The sequence below is a fragment of the Phocoena sinus genome, chromosome 6 (assembly GCF_008692025.1).
Source record: "Phocoena sinus isolate mPhoSin1 chromosome 6, mPhoSin1.pri, whole genome shotgun sequence".
In the NCBI taxonomy this organism is placed as follows: Eukaryota; Metazoa; Chordata; class Mammalia; order Artiodactyla; family Phocoenidae; genus Phocoena; species Phocoena sinus.
In genome coordinates this window covers 99,827,282-99,847,694 of record NC_045768.1, presented here as the reverse complement: position 1 = coordinate 99,847,694, position 20,413 = coordinate 99,827,282, and the positions used below count along the sequence as shown (strand labels likewise).

Below are 20,413 nucleotides of genomic sequence, written 5' to 3'. Positions count from 1 at the left end.
TTTTGTCTGAACTGCCACAGGTGCTGACTTCTAACCGTTAAGTGATTATATGCTGTTCAGAGCATGAATAGGACATGCTCAGAGAATGGGCCACTTTCCCTCTTTCGCCACCGTAGGGTGTCGCTGTAAGTGTTTCTCAGTGCCCTGGACACCAGGGAGCTGTTCTCTTACCTTTTCATTAAGTAGTATCAAGCCGAGTAGGGGTCGGGACATAGACCACTGGTTCCTACAGTCTTCGAAGATGATGATGTTCAGCACCGTTGACAGCATCTGGAAATGGAGAATCTGAGGCAGTGACCTAGTGTGTGGCTACTCAAGATAGAATTACAGATTCCAAACAGAGGTGTTTATTAGGTTGAAGTCTTTTCTATCTAGAGTAAACCAGACGAATATTTCATGAAGCTTCATTTAAATCTTCTATTACAAGGTAAGTTTTGTTTCTAAGATATTTCCTTTCTTGTTCTTTAAATTGGTTTGAAAATTCAATTAAAAATGGGCCTTTCCAGTTAACCTAGAGTTTTGTGGGTAATGGGATGGGTCAAGTAAATGATTATAATAGGCAAAATCACCTTGCACTATAGCTCCCAGGATCTTTTCGCAGAAGAGAGAGCTTTATAACATTTTGGGAATGTTCACTACTCCTTTAGAGAACAACGTAGACAAAGATGAGATTGGTTAAAATATTATTGGCTAAAAGTCTACTTCCATTGATTCTTTTTCCTTATGTATTTTTATCTGGTATATTCCTGCAAATCTTATTTTTGAAAAGATGTTGCATACAAATAAAATAATGGTAAGCATATGGTTTGATCTCCACGTGGTCAGTTATCTCTTTTTGTCCTGCACTTTTTTTTTTTTTGGCTGTACGCGGGCCTCTCACTGTTGTGGCCTCTCCCGTTGCAGAGCACAGGCTCCGGACGCGCAGGCTCAGCGGCCATGGCTCACGGGCCCAGCCGCTCCGCGGCGTGTGGGATCTTCCCGGACCGGGGCACGAACCCACGTCCCCTGCATCGGCAGGCGGACTCCCAACCACTGCACCACCAGGGAAGCCCCTCTTTTTTTTTTTTTTTTTTTTTTTTTAAATTGAAAGCAAAGGTGGTACAATCTTTTTTTGGCCGTGCCATGAGGATTGCGGGGATCTTAGTTCTCCAATCAGGGAACGAGCCCACGCCCTTGGCAGTTAAGGCTTGGACTCCTAACCACTGGACCGCCAGGAAATTCCCTGTCCTGCACTCTTGTTTCTGTTTTGCAAGTGGCATTACAAGTTTTACAGCTGGATACTGCTAACTCACGCTCCATTTACAGCAATGGATGAGCAAAGTCACTGTCACGGAAGGAGGATAGTGCTCACGGGACAGGCCCAAGGCATGGGGGTTAGTGTGACACTCGGAGAACAATTATAATTTGATTTTTTCAGATTTTCTATATCCATATCCAGTGATTACTCAGGTAACTGAAAATCCACTGCAATTTTAAGGTGTAAAATTCACCTTGGCAGCATTAACCAGGTGAGATGTTAGCCAGCCTCTTCATCTTGCTTGGCCTCTCCTCTCTCACAGAGAGGTTCTCCCACCGTGGGACACCCGCACTGCCTCCTAGCCCTCATGCTCCTTACCTGCTGGATCATCTCTGGATGCTGCTGCATGATATGCAGAAAGCGGTCACTCTCCTGGTTCAGGGGCGTTGTCCTCTTCTTGGTGCTACGTGAAAGCTGCTTGAAGAGGTATGTCACAATGTGGTCCAGGCAGGAGCAGCAGCCTGTGCATACCATGGTGTCTGGAAGAAAGAGGGGGAGGGGTGGAATAGAGCAGAGATACTGAGCTGCTCATGGTGACATGAGTTGCCCGTAGCTGAGATCCCACAGAGGTCCCCAGTCAGACTGGGCACTGTGGTCAGTGCAGCCAAGACCACGGCTTGGGATGCTGCCTATTAACCTCTCACCCTCATCATACAGCAAGGTCCAATTCTAAGTTTGAAAATGAGCCTGTCATGATAGGTAATAGTATAAACAATATTGAAATTATTGACTCAACGTGCTGTGGATTTATGTCTTATGCTTCATAAAAAATATCAAATAGCTTACAATATAGCAAGTATTTTTTATTGTGCCAGACATTGTGCCAAGGACTTTACAGGTTATCATCTCTATTTTATCCTCTTGAGAACTCCAGGAGGTAGGTGTTCCATTTTACCAATGAGTAAACTGAAGTTTGGAGAGGTTATGTTGACTTGCCTCCAGGTCACACTGCTAGTCACTGGAAGAGCTGTGATTAGAATCCAAGTCTGAGGTGTGAGCCCATATTCTGAGTTACCTGGGGGACTGTCACTAAACTAATACAGCCTATCAACACCTACAGTTCGTTGCAGTGGGGCGCTGTACTATTTGTTTATCTGTAGCATCTCCGGGGGAGCGTGCGGTGGGAAGCTGCAGACTTGTCTGTTCATTTTATTAAGGGGACACTGCAGCACAGCCTGCAGACAGAGCTGACTAGGTGAGGCACAGGCCACAGGCCTAAAACAGTAAAGCATGCTGCTTCCGTTCATGCAGAGGTCCCTCTATTTTCAAGAAGCTAAAAAACAGCCTTCCAAAGCAGGGTCTGATACCCTGGCTGGACTGTTCTAGATACGGCTACGCCCCCTGCTGGAGGTAAGTGCGTATCAAAGAAGTGGCCCAGAGCAGAGGTGTGGCTAACTCACCACAGCGGACAATCCAAAGGCATTCTCTGTGCTTCGTGATTATTTTGCAGTTGACTTAATCTTCCTATTTATGTTTTGCTCAGCCTAAGATAAAAATGTACTGTATTCTCTGAACACATACACACTGACTAAGACTGCTGGAATGCAGCTTGGTAACAAAATGGTTGACAAGAACCAGGTAGAACAGGATGAAAAAACTTATGGAGCTAGCTGTGTAAAACCTTCCAGTGCCCTAAGGAGAGAACCCAAACATACTGATATGGCTTAAGGGCAGCCTTTGTGATCTCCAGATTTGCCCCTGCTTCTCTCTCTCCCTCTGGCTTCACTTCATTCCCCCTCTTCTCTTCTGCACGAGTGTGCCAGCCATCTGGATTTCCTGGGGGTTTTTTTGCCAACAGGTGCTAGTACTTGCGGTTCCTGCTGCTGGGAAGCGTCTTCCTCCACTAATCTGATAACGCCGGTTCACCTGTTAGGTTTACGCTTTGATGCCAACTCTTGCAGCCAGCCTTGCAGGACCCTACCTCCTCAAAGCCAGGAGTTTAGGTATTCTTCCCGAGCCCTCCCACAGCACTCCGTACTTACCCTACTGCTGTGTGTACACAGGTAAGGGTGGTAAACAGGCAGTTGTCCGTTTACATGTCTATTTCATCTACCAGATAAAAAGCTCCTAAAGGACAAGGACTGATTACTGTACCCTTAGTGCCAAGCAAAGTGCCTGGTCCACAGGAGGGCATCACTAAGTATTTGCTGCCTGAGAACGTACCCGTGAACTATACACTCTGTTGTTAGGATGCGCTCCCCAAAGCAGTAATCCTTTTGGATGCTGGGGCAAGACTCTCCCTTCTGTTTAGCTAAGTGGTAAAAACCAACCAACCAACTCACCCGCCCGCCCACCCAGGTGCTTACCAAGTGCAGTAAGTCCTTCAGAAATGGAAGAGAGAATATACATGATGACATGAGGTTCCAGGCTTGCAATAAAGTTCATGTGGTCCTGGGTCAGGACTTCCAGTAGTGAATAGTAAGACTGGCTGAGCTTGGGGTAATCCTGTGGGAGAAGGAGGATGAAGATCGGCTTAGCTGCTGTGTACCTCAGCATGTGTGGACCAAGATCTTCAATAAAATAGCTTAGCTCCCTTCAGACGGGAAGACAGAAGACCTAGGTGGAGCCAGCTTCTAGTTCTTCAGAGAAACATTCAATCATGGTCTCAGCAGAAAAAAAAAAAAAAAAAAAGACCGACATGACGTAGGGCTCGGATCCCGTCAACGACGCTTAGGGCTTACCAGGAGGTCGCTGTGGGGAATAGAGAGAAGCAGCTTGATGAAGGTCTGTAGAGCATTGTCCAGGGCGTCATCCCCATAGAGACGGAAGACTCCAAAATTGACGTAACTCCCACTGAGAGCAGCCTTCAGCATGGAGAAGCAGATGGAGATGCCCTTGAGCTTCAGCGCATAGACCTGATCCTTCGGGACCTCTCCTAGTGTCAGGATGCGATTGCCTGAGTAGACAAGATACAGATTTACTCAATCATGTGGTAACTGACAGCTCACATACTGCCTCAATCCTCTTGGCACCAGCTGGCGCTGTGACACGAGCGTATGAGACCCACAGTGCGGAGTGGTGACTGAGCTGGAACTCACTTCTAGGGTTCTGCTCCTCTTAAGCACTTACCATACATTGTTATCATCTTGCTGGTTTCTCTGAAGAGTAAGATGCCATTGGGGGAAGAGACATCAAACTGGAGTCGCTGGGATCTGAGCAGAGAACACAGAGGAGACAAAGTCAGAGGTATGTTGCTGGAAGACTAGGCTACCTCAGGCTCTCCCCTGAGTACGTTAGGTGATACTTTTTGCACGAAGACATGCAGATTACTTATCCTAATGTGAAATAACCAAGTTAACCCAAGATAACCAGTGATGTAGCTTGTATCTTGAAGACCAACATACTAGATTCAAGTTCTGCTCAAGCTGAAAACGTTTAAAAGAAACAAAGAAAATGAGGCAGTAGATAAAATTATTCTCTTAAAATTCTCAATTTGCTTAAAGTTTAGCTTTTATCACAGTCACTTCTGGGTCATACTAACTCACATCCCTTCGGACTTTAATCTACATTCACCTTTACAGCTTCAGTAGCAACTGAAGGAGGGGTACGAGCATCGTGTCCACTTTAGAAGAGGAGAAGCTGTAAAGGAACTGAGAATGTTACAAGGGGAGTGAGGTCAGGAGGGCAGACAATGTCAACCACCTGAGTTTTGGGTTCCTGACTGTGCCCTAGACCAGAGCTCCTCCTCCTTGGTTTGTTCTACTGCTTAATGAGCGTGAGGACCTCATGGCTGCTAAGGTCTCAAACCCAGAAGTCCTCTGGATTCTTTCTTCCTCCCCTCCCTACGTAGAATCCATCAAGAGCCAGCTCTACAATATGCCCTGAACCCACCCGTCTCCTGTGTGGTCCTTCTGCTTCCACTCCTGCCCCTGTAGTCTCATTCTCCACATGTAGCCAGAATGAGACCTTTAAATAATGTCAATGATATCATTTTAATTCCTGCTTAATATACTCCAGTAGCTTCCCGTGTAATGAGAGTACACGCCATTCTTCACTACTGCTGTACTAAGTCACCACACGATCTGTCTGACTCGTCGCCTACCTTGACCTCCCCTCCTTCACCAGGCTCCAGCCAGTGGCGTTCTGCTGTCTCAAGTCCCAGCAAGTTCATCCCATCTTGGGACCTCTGCAGTTGTTTTCTGTTTAGAATGCTTTTCCCCCTTATCCTTGCAGGGATACCAGAATCTTTCTGCTCATTCATATTACCTTCCTGAGAGGCCTTCTCTCCTTCCAATTCCCCTGTGTTTTATTACCTTATTTAACTTTTCATAGCATGTACCACTGTCTGAAATTATCTTCCACACTTTTTTTTTTTTTTTTTTTTACTGTCATCCCCCCAGAATGCAACATCTAAGTGGGCAGAGGTTTTGTCTGGCACAATCGATATGAAAGTACCTAAGTGGCAAAGAGTAGATGTTCTTAAATGTCTATTGTATAAATGAATAAGTCTTAACTATAAGCCTCATGGGAGGCTATAGCTTCTATGAATATTACCCACTTCTTCACTAAGACAGTTTTAAAAATTATTAATTCTCAGGGTGCCTTAAGAGGCAGATACAGACCTGAAATCCTAGTGAAGTCAAGGTGCTAGAGTTTTCTTTCCTTTCCATTCTTAAGTTGCTGGGCAAATCTAAAATGTGGTATTTTGGAAATCTTTCTCACTTTTAAGATAAATCTTTACCAATCCAGCTGTAATCTGCCTAACAAATCCCTTTCTGCAGAAAGAGTGTTCTAACATGTCTGCATCCCTCTCAATAGTCTCTATGAAATGTGAACTATAGAATGTGATGGACGTGGCACCATCACTAAATGTTAACTTTTATACATGTGGGCAGGGAAATCAGAATTTTGGTTGCCAAATTCACTTCTCTTAAGAGTGGCTATCTTGAGACTTTTTTTTTTTTTTTTTTGGGGGGTACGCGGGCCTCTCACTGTTGCGGCCCCTCCCGTTGCGGAGCACAGGCTCCGGACGCGCAGGCTCAGCGGCCATGGCTCACGGGCCCAGCCGCTTCCATGAATCCGCGTCCCCTGCATCGGCAGGCGGACTCTCAACCACTGCGCCACCAGGGAGGCCCCTTGAGACTCTTTTTAAAGTGACTTATTTCCTGCATGCAGCTATTGCATTGTGTGGTTGGGGACACCCTTCTTTCAAACAAATAAAAACATACACTATAATCTTTTAGAGGTTTTCAAATTTTGATAGCAGTGAATCTTAATATCTTCCACAATCTGCTGAAAACACTAGATAAAGCAAATTATCTTAGGGATCTCTCAGATAAAAGGGCAGCTGTACCCTTTGAAAATCTCCCTGCTTACCTATTATGAACCAATTCAGCCATTAGCTTGAGCACAGGTGTGGTACAGGCTGGATCATGGTACCATAGCTCAATTGCCCGCTGGAGAATTGGCATGTAGGATGGGTAGCTGTAAATGAAAAGCTAAGGAAGAATTCTGAATCCAGAAAGGTACAGAACTTACAGTAATTTCTCAGCACTGGTCAAGCACAATCTGCCAAATCCCAGTTCTCTAATTTCCCGTCTCTTGCTTGCTAATCTTAAGAGTCTTTCTAACCAGAAGGTGCTAAAGCGATGTGTGTCCTTTAACTCGTAATAGGCATCTAATGACACATTGTAATTTACATAATGCCTTTCTTCTGAGGAGCACAATGTATTTCATATTGTTCTGTCCTCTTACCACTTCTGTGATGTGACAGGGAAGCAGCTAGTTCCTTTACCCAACTATCCGAGAGACAGAGGCACTTAGATTTGAGGTGATTTGTTCAAGGTTATGAAGTTAGTAAGGTCAGACTTTCTAATTCCTAGTACAGCTGTCTTTTTTTTGTAGATTGTAATGTCTCTCTTTTCTAAGTGTAGCAAAATTCCCACGCGACAATTCCACAGGCATTTATATAACTGGGACCCAAAAGAGAAACTGCGAAGCCACCTCACTCATTTCCCAATCTCAGTGACCAAAGCAGGCGGCATCATATTATTGGACCACTGTGGAATGACAGCTTACAAGACATATGGCAGGCCTTCTGGGTAACTCTTCACCTTCTTTTGCCTCACAACTCCTTCCCCCCACCTTCCCTGATGACTTCATCACCCATTCACACTCCAGTCAAGGCTTGCTGTGGTACGCTCCTAGTTTGAGTTAGGATACATCCATTCAAACAGCATCATGAAGCTGGTCTTGGCATTGAAGGCGAAAGCTATCCCTCTCAGGTCTCTTACTAGGCCAACTAGAGTTCGCTGTAGTAGAAGGCAAAAATACGTTAAGATACAAGAAAAACCAAACCTGTAACCACCTGATGGGGATTTCACATATCTGTAATCAAATTCTTCCTCCCATCATTCAACAAATACTCCTTCCCAAATATTCTCAATCGATCTCTTCCATACTAGAATGGAATCTCTTCACTTGGAAAATTAGTTTTGGAAGCTTTTTATACCAAGAGAAAGGGATGGTTCCTGGCCCATCATGGCAAAAATAGAGGCTGATAAAATTTTAAGACATTAATGTGATAAATCATATGTAAAAAGTAGAAAAGCAAAAAAGCTTATTCAAGAATAATAAGGGAAAAAAAAGGCAAAAAAGTACATACAAGAAGAGGGAGAAGAGGCATATTCCTAAAGGTCTGGTCCACATCTAATTACAAAGGTGCCAGCGCCACAGGAATGCAAATGTAGACTCCGCCAGAAGCAAGACAAGAGTCTACAGGTATCTGCCCTTTGGTTGGGGTGTCTGGAAATTAGACTGATGTGCTGGATCTTGGACCTATAAAAGTACTAATACTATACTTTTACAGAAAAAAGAGTGAGCCCCAATGAGGTCAAATAATTTGCCCATAGTTGTGCTGGCAGGTGGCAAGAGGGCCAGGATTAGGACTTATAACACCAAGACTCCAAATCCAGTGCTCTCTTTCCCAGTAGAACTTTTACTAGTGGGCTCTGAACAGCAATAAAAGCACTTTCAAAAGCCAACAGTCATCAGTAGGCACAGTTGGGTATCCTGACTCATTTATCAAAAATGTCTGCACTTCTGCTAACAGTCTGCTTTAAGCAAACAGTTCTATTCCTGAACAGATAACCATAAGCTCAATTTTAAGTCTAAGACATGGGCAATCTAAAAGACTTGTTATATGAGGCATGACAGAGATATGGTGATGGTTGTAGTTCATGGCCAAGGTGGTTCTTTACTTGTTTTTTGATGGGGGAAAGGGCTGATATTCACTGATATCCCTCACTTATCCTTGACAGTGGTTGATACTCTATCCTGTTATTGATCTGTTCCACATTAAGCTTAGCTTTGAATGGTACCCATCTCAGACCCCAGCACGCTGGAGTAAAGAGGAGCGAGTCGGGCAAATGGTGTTGCTCTCTGACTTCACTGCTAATCTGGAGAGAGAAAACTAAGAGGCTTTCTAAAGATGAAAAAGGAGAATTTTAGAATGTCAGGTAAAGTCTGGCATTTTGGGGGGCAATACCCCTGAGCTATTTGGTGGGTCTAAAATTCAGTATCAGTGTCATTATGAACACTGCAAAAAAGTCCTACAAATATTAATAGTCTAATGTTTTCTGGTTTTGGTACAGAGATCTATAGGTAAAGAGAGCAGGTGTGCATGAAGTAAAAAGATGAGGAAAGCAAAAAACCAAGAAATGACCATCCTGACGGCCAGAAATCAGTAACTAAAGGTAACTTTAAAATTCCATTTGTATGGAAATTCACAAACCCTTCTAAATGACTCGTGGGTCAAAGAAGAAATCTTAATGGAAATTAGAAAATACAGAGAACTGAATGCTAATGGAAAATGTTACATATCAAAACTTGTGGATTCTGGAGACCTGTTCCACAACAATATGAATATACTTAATGCTACTAAACCATTCACTTAAAAATGGCTAAGACACTAAGTTTTATGCCAATTAAAAAAACCAAAACCAAAACCAAAAAACACTAGTGGAATAATACACCTAGAGGGATATTTATAGTTTTAAATGATTACATTAGGAAAGAAGGGCTGAAAAGTTAAGAAGTTACAACCACAGAATAAACACCAAGGAAAAAGTATGAAGATAAAGAGTAGAAATGAATGAAATACAAAACACAGATAAAATGGAGCTAAAACAAAGCAAAAAGTCACAAATCTCTGGCAAGTCGTCTAGAAAAAAGAGAAAGCACTAATAAGCAGTATTGAAAATGAAAAGGGGGCGTAACTAAATATACAACAGAGATTAAAAAGGCAATGAGAAAACATAAAATAACTTGATGCTAATACATTTAAAAACTTAGATAAAAAATCCTAAGGGCTGTTTAAGAACACACTTCAACATAAAAATAGAGTTTATAAACTTACACTGGTTCTTCTATTTCAAAATCCTTGGAGTCCAAGAGATTGAGTAAAAAGCTAAATTAGTGGGAAATTTATGGATAAGCACTATTTTCTGCAGTGCTGCCCAATCCAGTCTCTCTCAGGGACTGCCCTCAACCAGAAGCTGATCAGTCAGTGGGTGAAGGACTCACCTTTGCCTCTTGCTCGTTGAAACTATTAGTACTAAACATCTGGGCCACAGCCTCAAACGCTGCTGTGAGCGGCAGCATGAACTGCTCGTACTGATCTTCATCCTCTCCTGCAAGGAAAACAAGCCGGGGTGTGACCCCAATAGAAAAAAACGCAAGGCTGTGTATGCATGGAAAATAAGATGGTATGACAGAGGAGCAGACCCAAGGATAATTCAGAGGGGGTCCCTTGATAATCCCAATAGGTACTAGTAGCAATTTCAGAATAAAATGTATGTATAGAAATAATTTTTAAACTAGAAAAATCATCACGGCAGAAATCATCTAGTCCGGGAATGCCCCAATTTTTTCAATACTGAGATTCAATATCGGAGATTCTGATGTGTACAACGTACTATGTTGCTTATGTTTCCTTAATTGAGAACTACAGTCAGTTGAGAAAGGACTGAGGCTGGGGTATGAGAACTAGATGAGACTTGAACTTCAATCAGGCGCTTGTGGAGGCCCCTCTTTTTATACCTTTCTTTTTGTTTTTTTAAGTAATTTTTCGTAAATATAGAAGGTTTTATAATGTAATTTTAGTAGGATTAAATTTAAATAGCTAAAAAATTATGATACTATTAAGCTTCAGTTTATAAGTTGAGCCCAAACTGCTAATATCACAACCAGAGCCAGAAAGGTGCTTAAGCCCTCCTGGTTCACGTGTGCCAGTGAAGTGGGTACTGAGGAGTGCTGGCCGGCTCAGGTGGGTTGCACCTCAGTGTGGGAGGAGGGGATTATCTGGCTAACAAGATGCATTTAGGAATTCTCAATTCCCTTATTTTATAGATGAGAATTATGAAAAGAATTTTAGAACCACTGCACATCAAATGAAAACTTCAGACTCATACTGTTTTTCTCTTCCAGTTACAGGGACCATGATAGCATGATCTGTTCTTGGTGAAATCAGACTGTTATTTCAGCTAGTTTTGTTACTGTTGAAACAACAAAAAAGACCTCCCCCACATCTAGTTTTCTAGCCTCAAGTGAAAATTTAGAACCATGCCAGATTACTTCACGAGCCTCTAGGACTTATTGCAGTACCTAAATCCACCATGAGGAGACGCCCAAGTGCTGTGTAGAAGGTAGTTCGACACCGCATGTCTGTCAGGTTGGACTGATTGTTAATACCCAAAAATGAAAAGTGCTCGCTCTATTGAAAAAAAGAACACAAGTTAAAAAGATAAAAACATGGGTCAGAGGTAGAATGCTAGCCAGTAATTTCAGAATTACTGAGCCCTTTCAAGCTAATGGCTCTATTATCATTCCTTAAGGGTGTAAGGGGTATTAAAATTTAAAAAAAAAAACTATTGTTATTGTTACCTACAACTAACTTATCTCCATATGAGTAACAGTCGGTGACTTCACCATAACTCAGGTTATCTGGATCCCAAACAGCAGCTCTCACGACAGTAAGTGTAACCTGGCAGTGTGACAGGAGTCGGGGCACAGCCTTTGGCGGCAGCAGCGCCGAGGAGCTCAACTTAAACATCTCCCTTGTTTGCTGAGAGAGTGTGTGTGTGTGGCTGGAGAGCAGAACCAGGAAGAGGGGCTCAACCACTCACCGTGTGATTGTTCAGCATGAACTGTACCGCACTCAGCTTCACTAGTTTCCTTACACTACTGTATGTAAAGGCAAAGGAAGAGGGTCAAGGAAAGTGTGATGCAAACTAAGAATCTTTAATGCAGGATGAGCACTTTCTAGGTTAGAGTACTATGAATTCCATACCCAGCTATCTTATTTTTCTTAACCATTTGAGTATGACACTGCCAAATGGGAAAAACAGGTGTTCTCTTTTAAGCAGAATTTAACTGATTAGTGAGAGAATACCCATACCAAAGTCCTATCTGTAAGAAAAGAGATAAAACTCAGCAGTTTCCCCCAAGAATCATGATATCCTAGAGTAGCTTTTCTCAATGGGGCTTCTAAGAGAGAATTAAGCCCTAAAGCCCACGTCAGGCATCCACTGTGTGGTGAATTAACCTCTCTCCTAGGCATTTAGAATGAGACTAGCTATGTACGATCTTTGGGAGAACCGAGAAAAAAGTCACTCAGATCATTTTTATAGGGTTTACTTCTCTTGCAGACCCCTGGTTGTGAAAGGCTGTCTTAGAGCAATTCAACCTTTACAGTAGACTGAGTCCAAGTCAAAAGGAAGTGCAGTGGCTACTTTTATTGCAAAGTTTGTAATCAGGCGGCTTCTACCTATAAGCTGATAGAAAAATTCAGATGGACTTTGCTGCCACCTATGCTAAAACCTTGTTTACAAAGAGTGTGTACCTATCAGACAGACCTGTTGGGTATTTCTGGATCTTAGAGACAGACAGGAATAAATCTGTGGTAGACTATTAGCTTGTCGGTTGGCTCATTTTTTAGGGTCTGGAATTATATATTCCTGGATTCTGTTTGGGTATTGTCTTTGGTTCCTATGAGAATGGAAGATACTTAAGTACACATACAGCTAAATTAAAAGAGAAATGGAGGAGGCCATGATTTCTAAGACTGTGGCACTCCACAGTTCCCGTTTCGCCCAGAAGCCAGCTTAGAAAAGGATATCCAATGGAGAGGTCATTGAGAAGCTGTAGTGTCTTGGAGGTGATTGGTTCACAACGGCCCCAGTACTTCAGGTTGGTGATGCTGGAGGACAAAAAGAAAAAAAAAGCAGGAGACACTTTTGATATGCCTGGTATCTTTGAGAGTTGGGAGAAGAAGAAAATCATCCATCAAGAATCACCACACATCTGCATCACCAATTCACAGACATCACAACCACAAAAAATGGGTATAAAATCTCCGTACTTACATTTGGTTGACTAGAAAAATTATCCTTCAGATAATCTTCACTACTTGGTTCCAAAGCTACACTGGCCCATACCCAGGCCCTTGGAATTCTGGGGCACTCCAGGGCTGATTTCTGCAGCAAGGGTAAGAGATTTCTGCGGCAGTGATAACATGCAGACGTATGCAATTCTGCACCTGCACCATCCACTGTCAGCTGCAGAATTCTAGTAGCCCTTGCTTCTGGGTTCTTGGCTGGCAGAGTCCTTTAGACCCCCTTTGCTTTTTTCATCTTAAATGATTAACCAGCTCATGGATACGAGTGTTTAAGATTGGGATGGTTGGAAGGAGGCAAAACGTCACACTGCACACAGCCCTGGGTAATATATTTATTTGGCTCCTAATGTGTGCTTTGAGAAATTGAGCTCCTAAAAAGGGGGAAATGTAAACAAAGGGGCATAACTTAAAAAACAAACAAACAAACAAACAAAAAAACAAAAAAGGGCCAATCAGGAGCTCCAACTTTGATGACAATCCAAACAATAGCACTAGATTTTGGAGATTCAAGACTCTCGAAGGGTGTTATGCTTCTTGAGAGGAGTAAGCCTTGTTTTAGAGTGGGGCTCTGCTCCTGGGGGCACACCTAGTGGAAATCAGTGCCAGAAAGTGAAAGCCCACTCTGGGCATCCTGGCAGCAGGGTGATCTGGTGAGGAGCTGAGCACCAATCGCTGGGGAGGAAGGTCTGTTTTGCTAATGCCATGGCAGGGCTTCACCCGTGATTCCAGAGGCTGTAGATGAGATTCCGTGTGAACAAAATGAAATCCTTGCCTGTACAAGCCTGGAATGCTCTGGGGCCGGGCCATATCTCTAAGCACAGCTTGTCACACACTCAAATGCACAATTTTCTGACGCAAACGATCAATGCTGGAATACCAAGGCACTGGCAGCACAATGCCAAGATCACATCTTACAGTTGCAACAGGATTGCAAGGGACTCTTGCTGATGGCAAGCCAAAACACTTACATTTTTCCTATGAAGACGCTTAGGACCATGGTCTCATCATTCAAGCCCAGAACTTCTGAGAGTCGGCGGTACAGCTGGTGGTGTGTTTAGGGAAGAGAAAGTAACCAGAAAATATGGATTAGAAAAATCATATCCCAGTATTGTTTTGTCCTCGTTCAGGAGTCTAAGATATAAGAAGAAAATGGACAACAATGCTGGGGAAGTCTTTACTGAAGGAATGAGCTAGTTTCTAAGTATTACTAAATACTGGATAGATGCTGAGTTATCTTCAACCCTGAAATTACAAAAAGACTGTCAAAACCTTTTGTTGTTCTGAACATCAACTCATGTACAGAGACTGAGAATTGCCAATTTGGGGGAGACCAACAGATGTTTTGACTGGTCATTTATTAAGCACATGAAGTACTAGAAAAATGGACCCAATTTTTTGATGAGTCTCCCCAAATTCTACAGACCAAGAGGAACTATTTGGTTTATCCTGATACATGAAATCTGGAGATTGTATCTAAACTGCTCTCTGTCATTTCTCTTAATCAGAAATGCCACAACCAGAAGTGAGAACTAAATGGAGCCAACTGAGAGTCTGTTACCTTAGAGGATTTCTGCACCTGGTCCCCAATGTAGATCTTACGAAACTGTTCAAAAAAGCTCAGCATGGCCAATTCTAGTTTCTCGTTACCCGCCTGAGCCAAGCGAGAGTCTGTTAGGTTCATCAGCTGGAGCACCCTAGAGGTGGAAGAGCAATGATTCTCTCAACAGCAGGATATCCTGGTCACTGCAGAAAACCAACCTCCCCTGAAATAGGCACACGTCCCCTCTCCTCACCCAACCTATTGGAAAGGCATTCTCTGCAGGCTCTAAGCTCCACTGAGGGAACAAAATTCTCCATTTCTGACCTACAGGAACCTCAGCCGAGGAGTATGAATGACCAGTTACATGTTTAAAACTTCCAGTCGCCTGAGACTGTAGATGGAGGCAGAACTCATAATTGCTTAAAAATAGTGGAAAAACCACTAGTACCAGGGTAATGGTCATCCTTGAAACTTCTGTGAGACCTTGAGTAAAGCAATTTATTTTCTGAGCCCCACTTCCTCATTTATAAAATGAGGTCAGTTGGACTAAATACCAGTGGCTCTCAATCTTTTTTCTCATGGAGCCATAAAAGGAAAGGAGACACATGAAGGACGATGTTCACAGGCAGGTAACACTTCCAGGGACCAAGAGCAGATATGCTACCTGTGACTTCATCCCTCTTCCCTGCACCCATCCCCTCAAAAGAAAGCATGCTGGAATGCTGGGATGAGTAAGAATGATGCGATTACAAGCGAGTCATTTGGCATTTTGATAGTGAAAATAGGTAACAGACTATTTCTGACGTCATGAGCGAACTGGACTCATTCATCGTGTTGGAACACCCAAGTTGAGAACCAGTATATGAGACACTGTCTAAACTCAATCTATGTTATGACACACAGTATCACAGCAGGCTACAGAATCAGAAAGGTATTGGATTTCATCTTTATTAAATCTTTGATCAACTCTTCAAAAAATGCCAGTGTGATATGCCGTGGAGACTTTAGTCAGGATTAAGGCACCTAAGGGCAGATAGGCATCTGATAGATAAAGTGGGGGTGGAAAGAGACCAATGGGGATTTTCAGAATAAGAATAAAAATTATGGATTGAAATGTCTGGGGACCAATAAATTCTAAGGCATCATGTTAAAATGTGTTTATCTCTAAGGAGAGCATCTGCAAGTTTAGAACCCTTCAGGGTAGCAGTTCTCTGCAAGGTAACAAAACCACTTTCATAAAAATACTAAAACATTATTTGCCCTTTCACTCGCATTCTCACATGAGGGATGCAGTGAGGTTTTCCAGAGGCTGTAAGACATGTGATATCACAACAGACTGAATGCAGAAGCAGAGAGGAGAATCCAGCTGACTTCTACTATGCCAGACATTAAAACAAAGCCAGTTTTCTCATTCACTTCTTCTGAAAAAATAGTTATTAAAAACAACATATGGGGCTTCCCTGGTGGCGCAGTGGTTGAGAGTCCGCCTGCCGATGCAGGGGACACGGGTTCGTGCCCCGGTCCGGGAAGATCCCACATGCCGCGGAGCGGCTGGGCCCGTGAGCCATGGCCGCTGAGCCTGCGCGTCCGGAGCCTGTGCTCCGCAACGGGAGAGGCCACAACAGTGAGAGGCCCGCGTAACGCAAAAAAAAAACCAAACAACAACAACAAAAAAACATGTTGACATGAAATGGGCTTATTGTTATTTTTAAACAAATTCATAAATGTTTTAAAAACTTCTCAGTTTTACTTTCTAATACAATAAGTATCGATAGATATAGCTTACATAAACAGAAGCTCTTTGAGGGCCTCCATACTTTTTAAGAAGGTAAAGAGTCCTGAAGAAAAGGTCTGAGAACCTCTGCAGGCTATTAAAAAAGTCCTGCCTTTTTATTTCTATGTTAAGTAAAGTTTCAGAAATCACTAAATGCTCGTTTACAGGTTTTTAGTAAGATTAGAATCACAGACACGAAGTAACTTGAGATTTTGTAAGAGGGAAAGTGTATGGTCAAGAGATCTGAAAGGCTGTAGAAATTCTGTAATTCCATCTTTGGGGATAGCTGAAGACCCACAGCTTCCTATTAGACTTACTCTGGTAAGGCAAAAGCAGTCCACATTTCATTAACTCTGAGATGCTGCACTTAAACAGAACTGAAAGCTACTCTCCACTCTGTATCCAATATGCTTAATTCTATGTCCACCATTTCCTTTGCTGAATTACTGCAGATGGTTTTTTAGTAAGGACTGCAGGCATAGTTGTTGCTGTACTTAATAAAAGGTTTGAATTTGAACTTGTAACGGTTCTTCATGGGCAATCAGCTTCATGAGATTATATTTATATTCTGTAAATGGGGAGAAATGCACTAACAGAAGCATGTCAGGTTCCCTGGTCTCACAACCCAAAAGGGGGTGAGAGGGTCATAGCAGTGAAATAGGAAGCCTCCATGGGAGCACTTACCGACAGACAAGCTCACCGTCCATAGCATCTTGCTCATCAGTGCTGGCAAAAGAGACCCGGCCACCAATCACTGCACCAATGATATAAACCAGCCACGTCAGCCTTCCTGCAACAGGAAGAAGACCCATTAGTGTCACCACCAGTGTTCATTTCATGAAGAAATTCCACACTGTGAGGTTCATTTCTTACTATGAGCTTCCTTAATCTCAAGAAACTGAAAAAGTCATAAAGTTTAACTTTTCTTGCAGAGAACAGCTACTCCTCTGCTCCGGTAAGGGCGATGCCAAGGGCGGAATTCAGTCGGTAACCAAGGCTCCCCATCCGACAGGGCCGTTATTTTTACAGTGCAGTACTTTAAAGTGAAACATGCCCGCCGCAGGTGTGATCTCAGGTGCTCCTCCCCAGTTCCCTGTGGCATTTATTATCAAGTATTCTTTTGTGTGTATGGAGCTAACTGATGATGGAAGAATTCCGGGGGGAAAGGTGAAAGAGAGGTAGCAACGAGCGAAAGCGTGCTGACAGCACCTTCTGCCAGGCCCAGTCCACTGTCCACTCACCCTCCTGCACTGCAATGTCCATGGGGCTGGCGCTGGCACTCTGGAGCAGCTCCTGATAGGACTGGGCAGACTGGTCAAACAACTGCACGAGGAGTGCACACGTCTTCTCATATTCACAGCGCCCGATTGTAGACAGCTGGTCCAACTGCTGCTGGACCAGACCTGTATCCTCCAGGGGATCTTCCAGTCCATCTCTACTCCCAAGGGAAGAAGGAAGGCGCTCTCTTAAAATATGCCTACTGATTTCTCCGTCACAGCAGTTCTCCTTCTCCATTTATCCACCCCGTGCAGTTGTAGAGGCCCAGATCCCAACCCCACTTTTTACCAAGGAAGGAAGGTTAAGAACAGGTGGAAGGCAGGTGTCTCAACCTAGCATCAGTCTCCCGTAGGTATGCTCTGCCCATTGGTGTCCAGTCTTCCAATTCCCAGTGGCTTAACATTTGTCTGCCATGATCCTCTCAGTCCTATGCTTCTCACCCCTAAAAGCTCTTGGTTCTCAGCCTCTTGTTTGTTCCTGACTATAGTAAACTTTGTGACTACAAGTAACCCGTCCCTTGTGTGAGGCCATTGTGACCAGATGTGTTTTGGAATTCAGAAACCTTCAGATTTTAGGGAGGCATTATGATGCTTCTACCATGTAATATGAACCCTCCTTGGGCTGTGGCATGTCAAATACAATATTCCTGTAGCAAAATGTATAAATATTATGAATAGTCAAACGAAGTAGAATTAAAAAAAAATGACTATAGGGCTTCCCTGGTGGTGCAGTGGTTGAGAGTCAGCCTGCCGATGCAGGGGACACGGGTTCGTGCCCCGGTCCGGGAAGATCCCACATGCCGCGGAGCGGCTGGGCCCGTGAGCCATGGCCGATGAGCCTAAGCGTCCGAAGCCTGTACTCCGCAACGGGAGAGGCCACAACAGTGAGAGGCCCACATACCGCAAAAAAAAAAAAAAAAGACTATAACTGGTCTCGTATCAGCACATGTCAAGTTTTGCCACCAAATGAGTTTTGTGCCAAACTTATGAGAAAAATTAATTTTCACATCTTAAATTTCAGAAATGCAGATGAGGCACTGTGGCTCTATACTAGGTCTTGCCTTATCCACTGGTTCCCAGACTTGAAAGTCTTACCATAAGTTCGCCATGTACTGTTACATCATCGTATGACAGCCCAGCAGCAGCAGCACCACAGCAGCAAGCAGTTCAGAGCTGTGCGTTTACCATGACCCACACACGAGGCCGGGACATGGTAATTTAATCCTCATTACAACTGTGCCCAAGAGTACACAGCTATTAACCGGCTACGTGGGCCCAGAGCCCATACATGTAACCCTCCCCAGCATGGCCTTGCTGAAACTAGCTGAGTCCTCAGGAATAGAAACTATGAAGCTAACAGAACAGTGCTTTCCAACGGGCTTCACAAATACTCAGATTTTGAAATGATTCAAGTCATAAACAGTTGAGACTATAATTCTTATGACAATTAAATGTACTTGGGGCTTCCCTGGTGGCACAGTGGTTGAGAGTCCGCCTGCCAATGCAGGGGACACGGGTTCGTGCCCCGGTCCGGGAAGATCCCACATGCCGTGGAGCGGCTGGGCCCATGAGCCATGGCCGCTGAGCCTGCGCGTCCTGAGCCTGTGCTCCGCAACGGGAGAGGTCACAGCAGTGAGAGGCCCGCGTACCGCAAAAAAAAAAAAAAAAAGTATTTGATTCTGAGCAAATTAAGAATCTGAGTTAAAAAAAACCCAAAACACCCCAAACCTTCAGAGTCCAAGTAAATCCCCTGAGAAATAGCCAATGAAAAAAGTATACCAGATAAGTCCCTACACAAAGAATAGCCTCATTCTTTTTTTTTTTTTGGCCACGCCATGCAGCAGGTGGGATCTCAGTTCCCTGACCAGGGATCGAACCCATGCCCCCTGCAGGAAGCTCAGAGTCTTAAACCATTCCCCGTCAGGGAAGTCCCTAGAATAACTCCATTTTACATAGGTCATTTCTAAAGGGTCTGACATTTCTTTACTATAGATTTCTGGTCCAGTTAGTAGTCAAGGAAGACAGAAACCACGTGTCAGTATAATGCAGTCAGTGATCGGCTGCCTGGAATTCTTACATCTTCTAGTAAGCTCTGGATTGTGTAGCTTATTTATCTACTTATTTCTTTAGAAGTTCACATTAAGCACCTATATTTTACACTGTTGTCATCTATAGCTTATCAATGCTCCTCTCATGTTTAAAGGAAATCACTGGCAAGGACAAACATTATACTGATATACTTTGTATTCAAAGATACTGCTATGGTTGGTGAAGAAGGGACATGAATAGGATATTAAAGAGAAAGACTCTTCTTTTGGACTTTATGCTCTCCTCAGCTATTGTGCTAATGTGAAAAAAATACCCATTATGGTGTCAGCTCCATTATGACTCATATCAAGTACGCTTTTGCCAACTGGGTGTCTTGATCTCTGGCAAGTCAGATGCCAGGATACCTGTGGGGAAAGACGGAGGCTGGCCCGGTTTCCTTACCTCAGTATGATGTGCACAGATTCCAAACGGGATGTGATGTAGGCTTTGGTGACCTCAGGAGTGTAAGTCTCCAGCATGTGTGGCTCTGTGGCTTTCACGTATGGCACGGAGGCTGCCAGCCGCTGCCATAGGCTCAGGAGATAGTGCACGCTATTTGGGGCAAATTCCCAATGCTAAGGAAAACCAAGAGAGTAGGAGGCATAGTTCTCATTTTTGTACATAATACATTAGTCCCATGCCATCTGACACAAAGGATAAAGAGTTATCTTAAAAAAAAAAAAAAGAGAGAAGGAGGATAAACTTTGATGGGCTTTGTTCTGTGCATGGCAACTAGTCTAACGTGTTTAGTGGTATTTCAGAGGTTAAACATCCAGTGACAAGAGCTGTTCTGAGCTGGCTGAGTAACTGGCTCTCAAACATCAGTAGCACGAGCATCTCGTGGAGAGCTTGTTAGAAACAGAGACGCCAAGGCTCCACCCTGGACCTAGTGAGCCAGAAGTTATGGGGGTAGGACCCAAGCACGTGTACTTCTCATCAAGCTCCCCAGATGATTTTGATGCAAGCCATCGCCTGTGAGAACCACTGCCTACACATGACTAAGAGAGGGCGCTGAGTCTCTCTTCACTCTTCTGCCCAGCTC

The 20,413-nt window shown here is 43.6% G+C and overlaps 1 protein-coding gene across 4 annotated transcripts in view; it reads right to left on the bottom strand.

Annotated features, from left to right (window-relative positions):
* The window catches only part of XPO7 (exportin 7), an 86,899-nt gene that overhangs the window by 3,349 nt on the left and 63,137 nt on the right, over positions 1 to 20,413 (bottom strand). For all 4 annotated transcript variants that reach the window (XM_032634794.1, XM_032634796.1, XM_032634792.1 and 1 more), the window contains exons 11-26: positions 19,774 to 19,946; positions 17,248 to 17,441; positions 16,691 to 16,796; positions 14,251 to 14,386; positions 13,661 to 13,734; positions 12,414 to 12,494; positions 11,422 to 11,485; positions 10,901 to 11,009; positions 9,821 to 9,927; positions 7,460 to 7,548; positions 6,614 to 6,721; positions 4,367 to 4,449; positions 3,979 to 4,193; positions 3,604 to 3,742; positions 1,616 to 1,776; positions 172 to 270 (exon numbers count right to left, since the gene is read on the bottom strand). In XM_032634794.1, the coding sequence (XP_032490685.1) occupies positions 172 to 270; positions 1,616 to 1,776; positions 3,604 to 3,742; positions 3,979 to 4,193; positions 4,367 to 4,449; positions 6,614 to 6,721; positions 7,460 to 7,548; positions 9,821 to 9,927; positions 10,901 to 11,009; positions 11,422 to 11,485; positions 12,414 to 12,494; positions 13,661 to 13,734; positions 14,251 to 14,386; positions 16,691 to 16,796; positions 17,248 to 17,441; positions 19,774 to 19,946 (1,938 nt within the window). The remainder of the gene's footprint in view (positions 1 to 171; positions 271 to 1,615; positions 1,777 to 3,603; positions 3,743 to 3,978; positions 4,194 to 4,366; positions 4,450 to 6,613; positions 6,722 to 7,459; positions 7,549 to 9,820; positions 9,928 to 10,900; positions 11,010 to 11,421; positions 11,486 to 12,413; positions 12,495 to 13,660; positions 13,735 to 14,250; positions 14,387 to 16,690; positions 16,797 to 17,247; positions 17,442 to 19,773; positions 19,947 to 20,413) is intronic.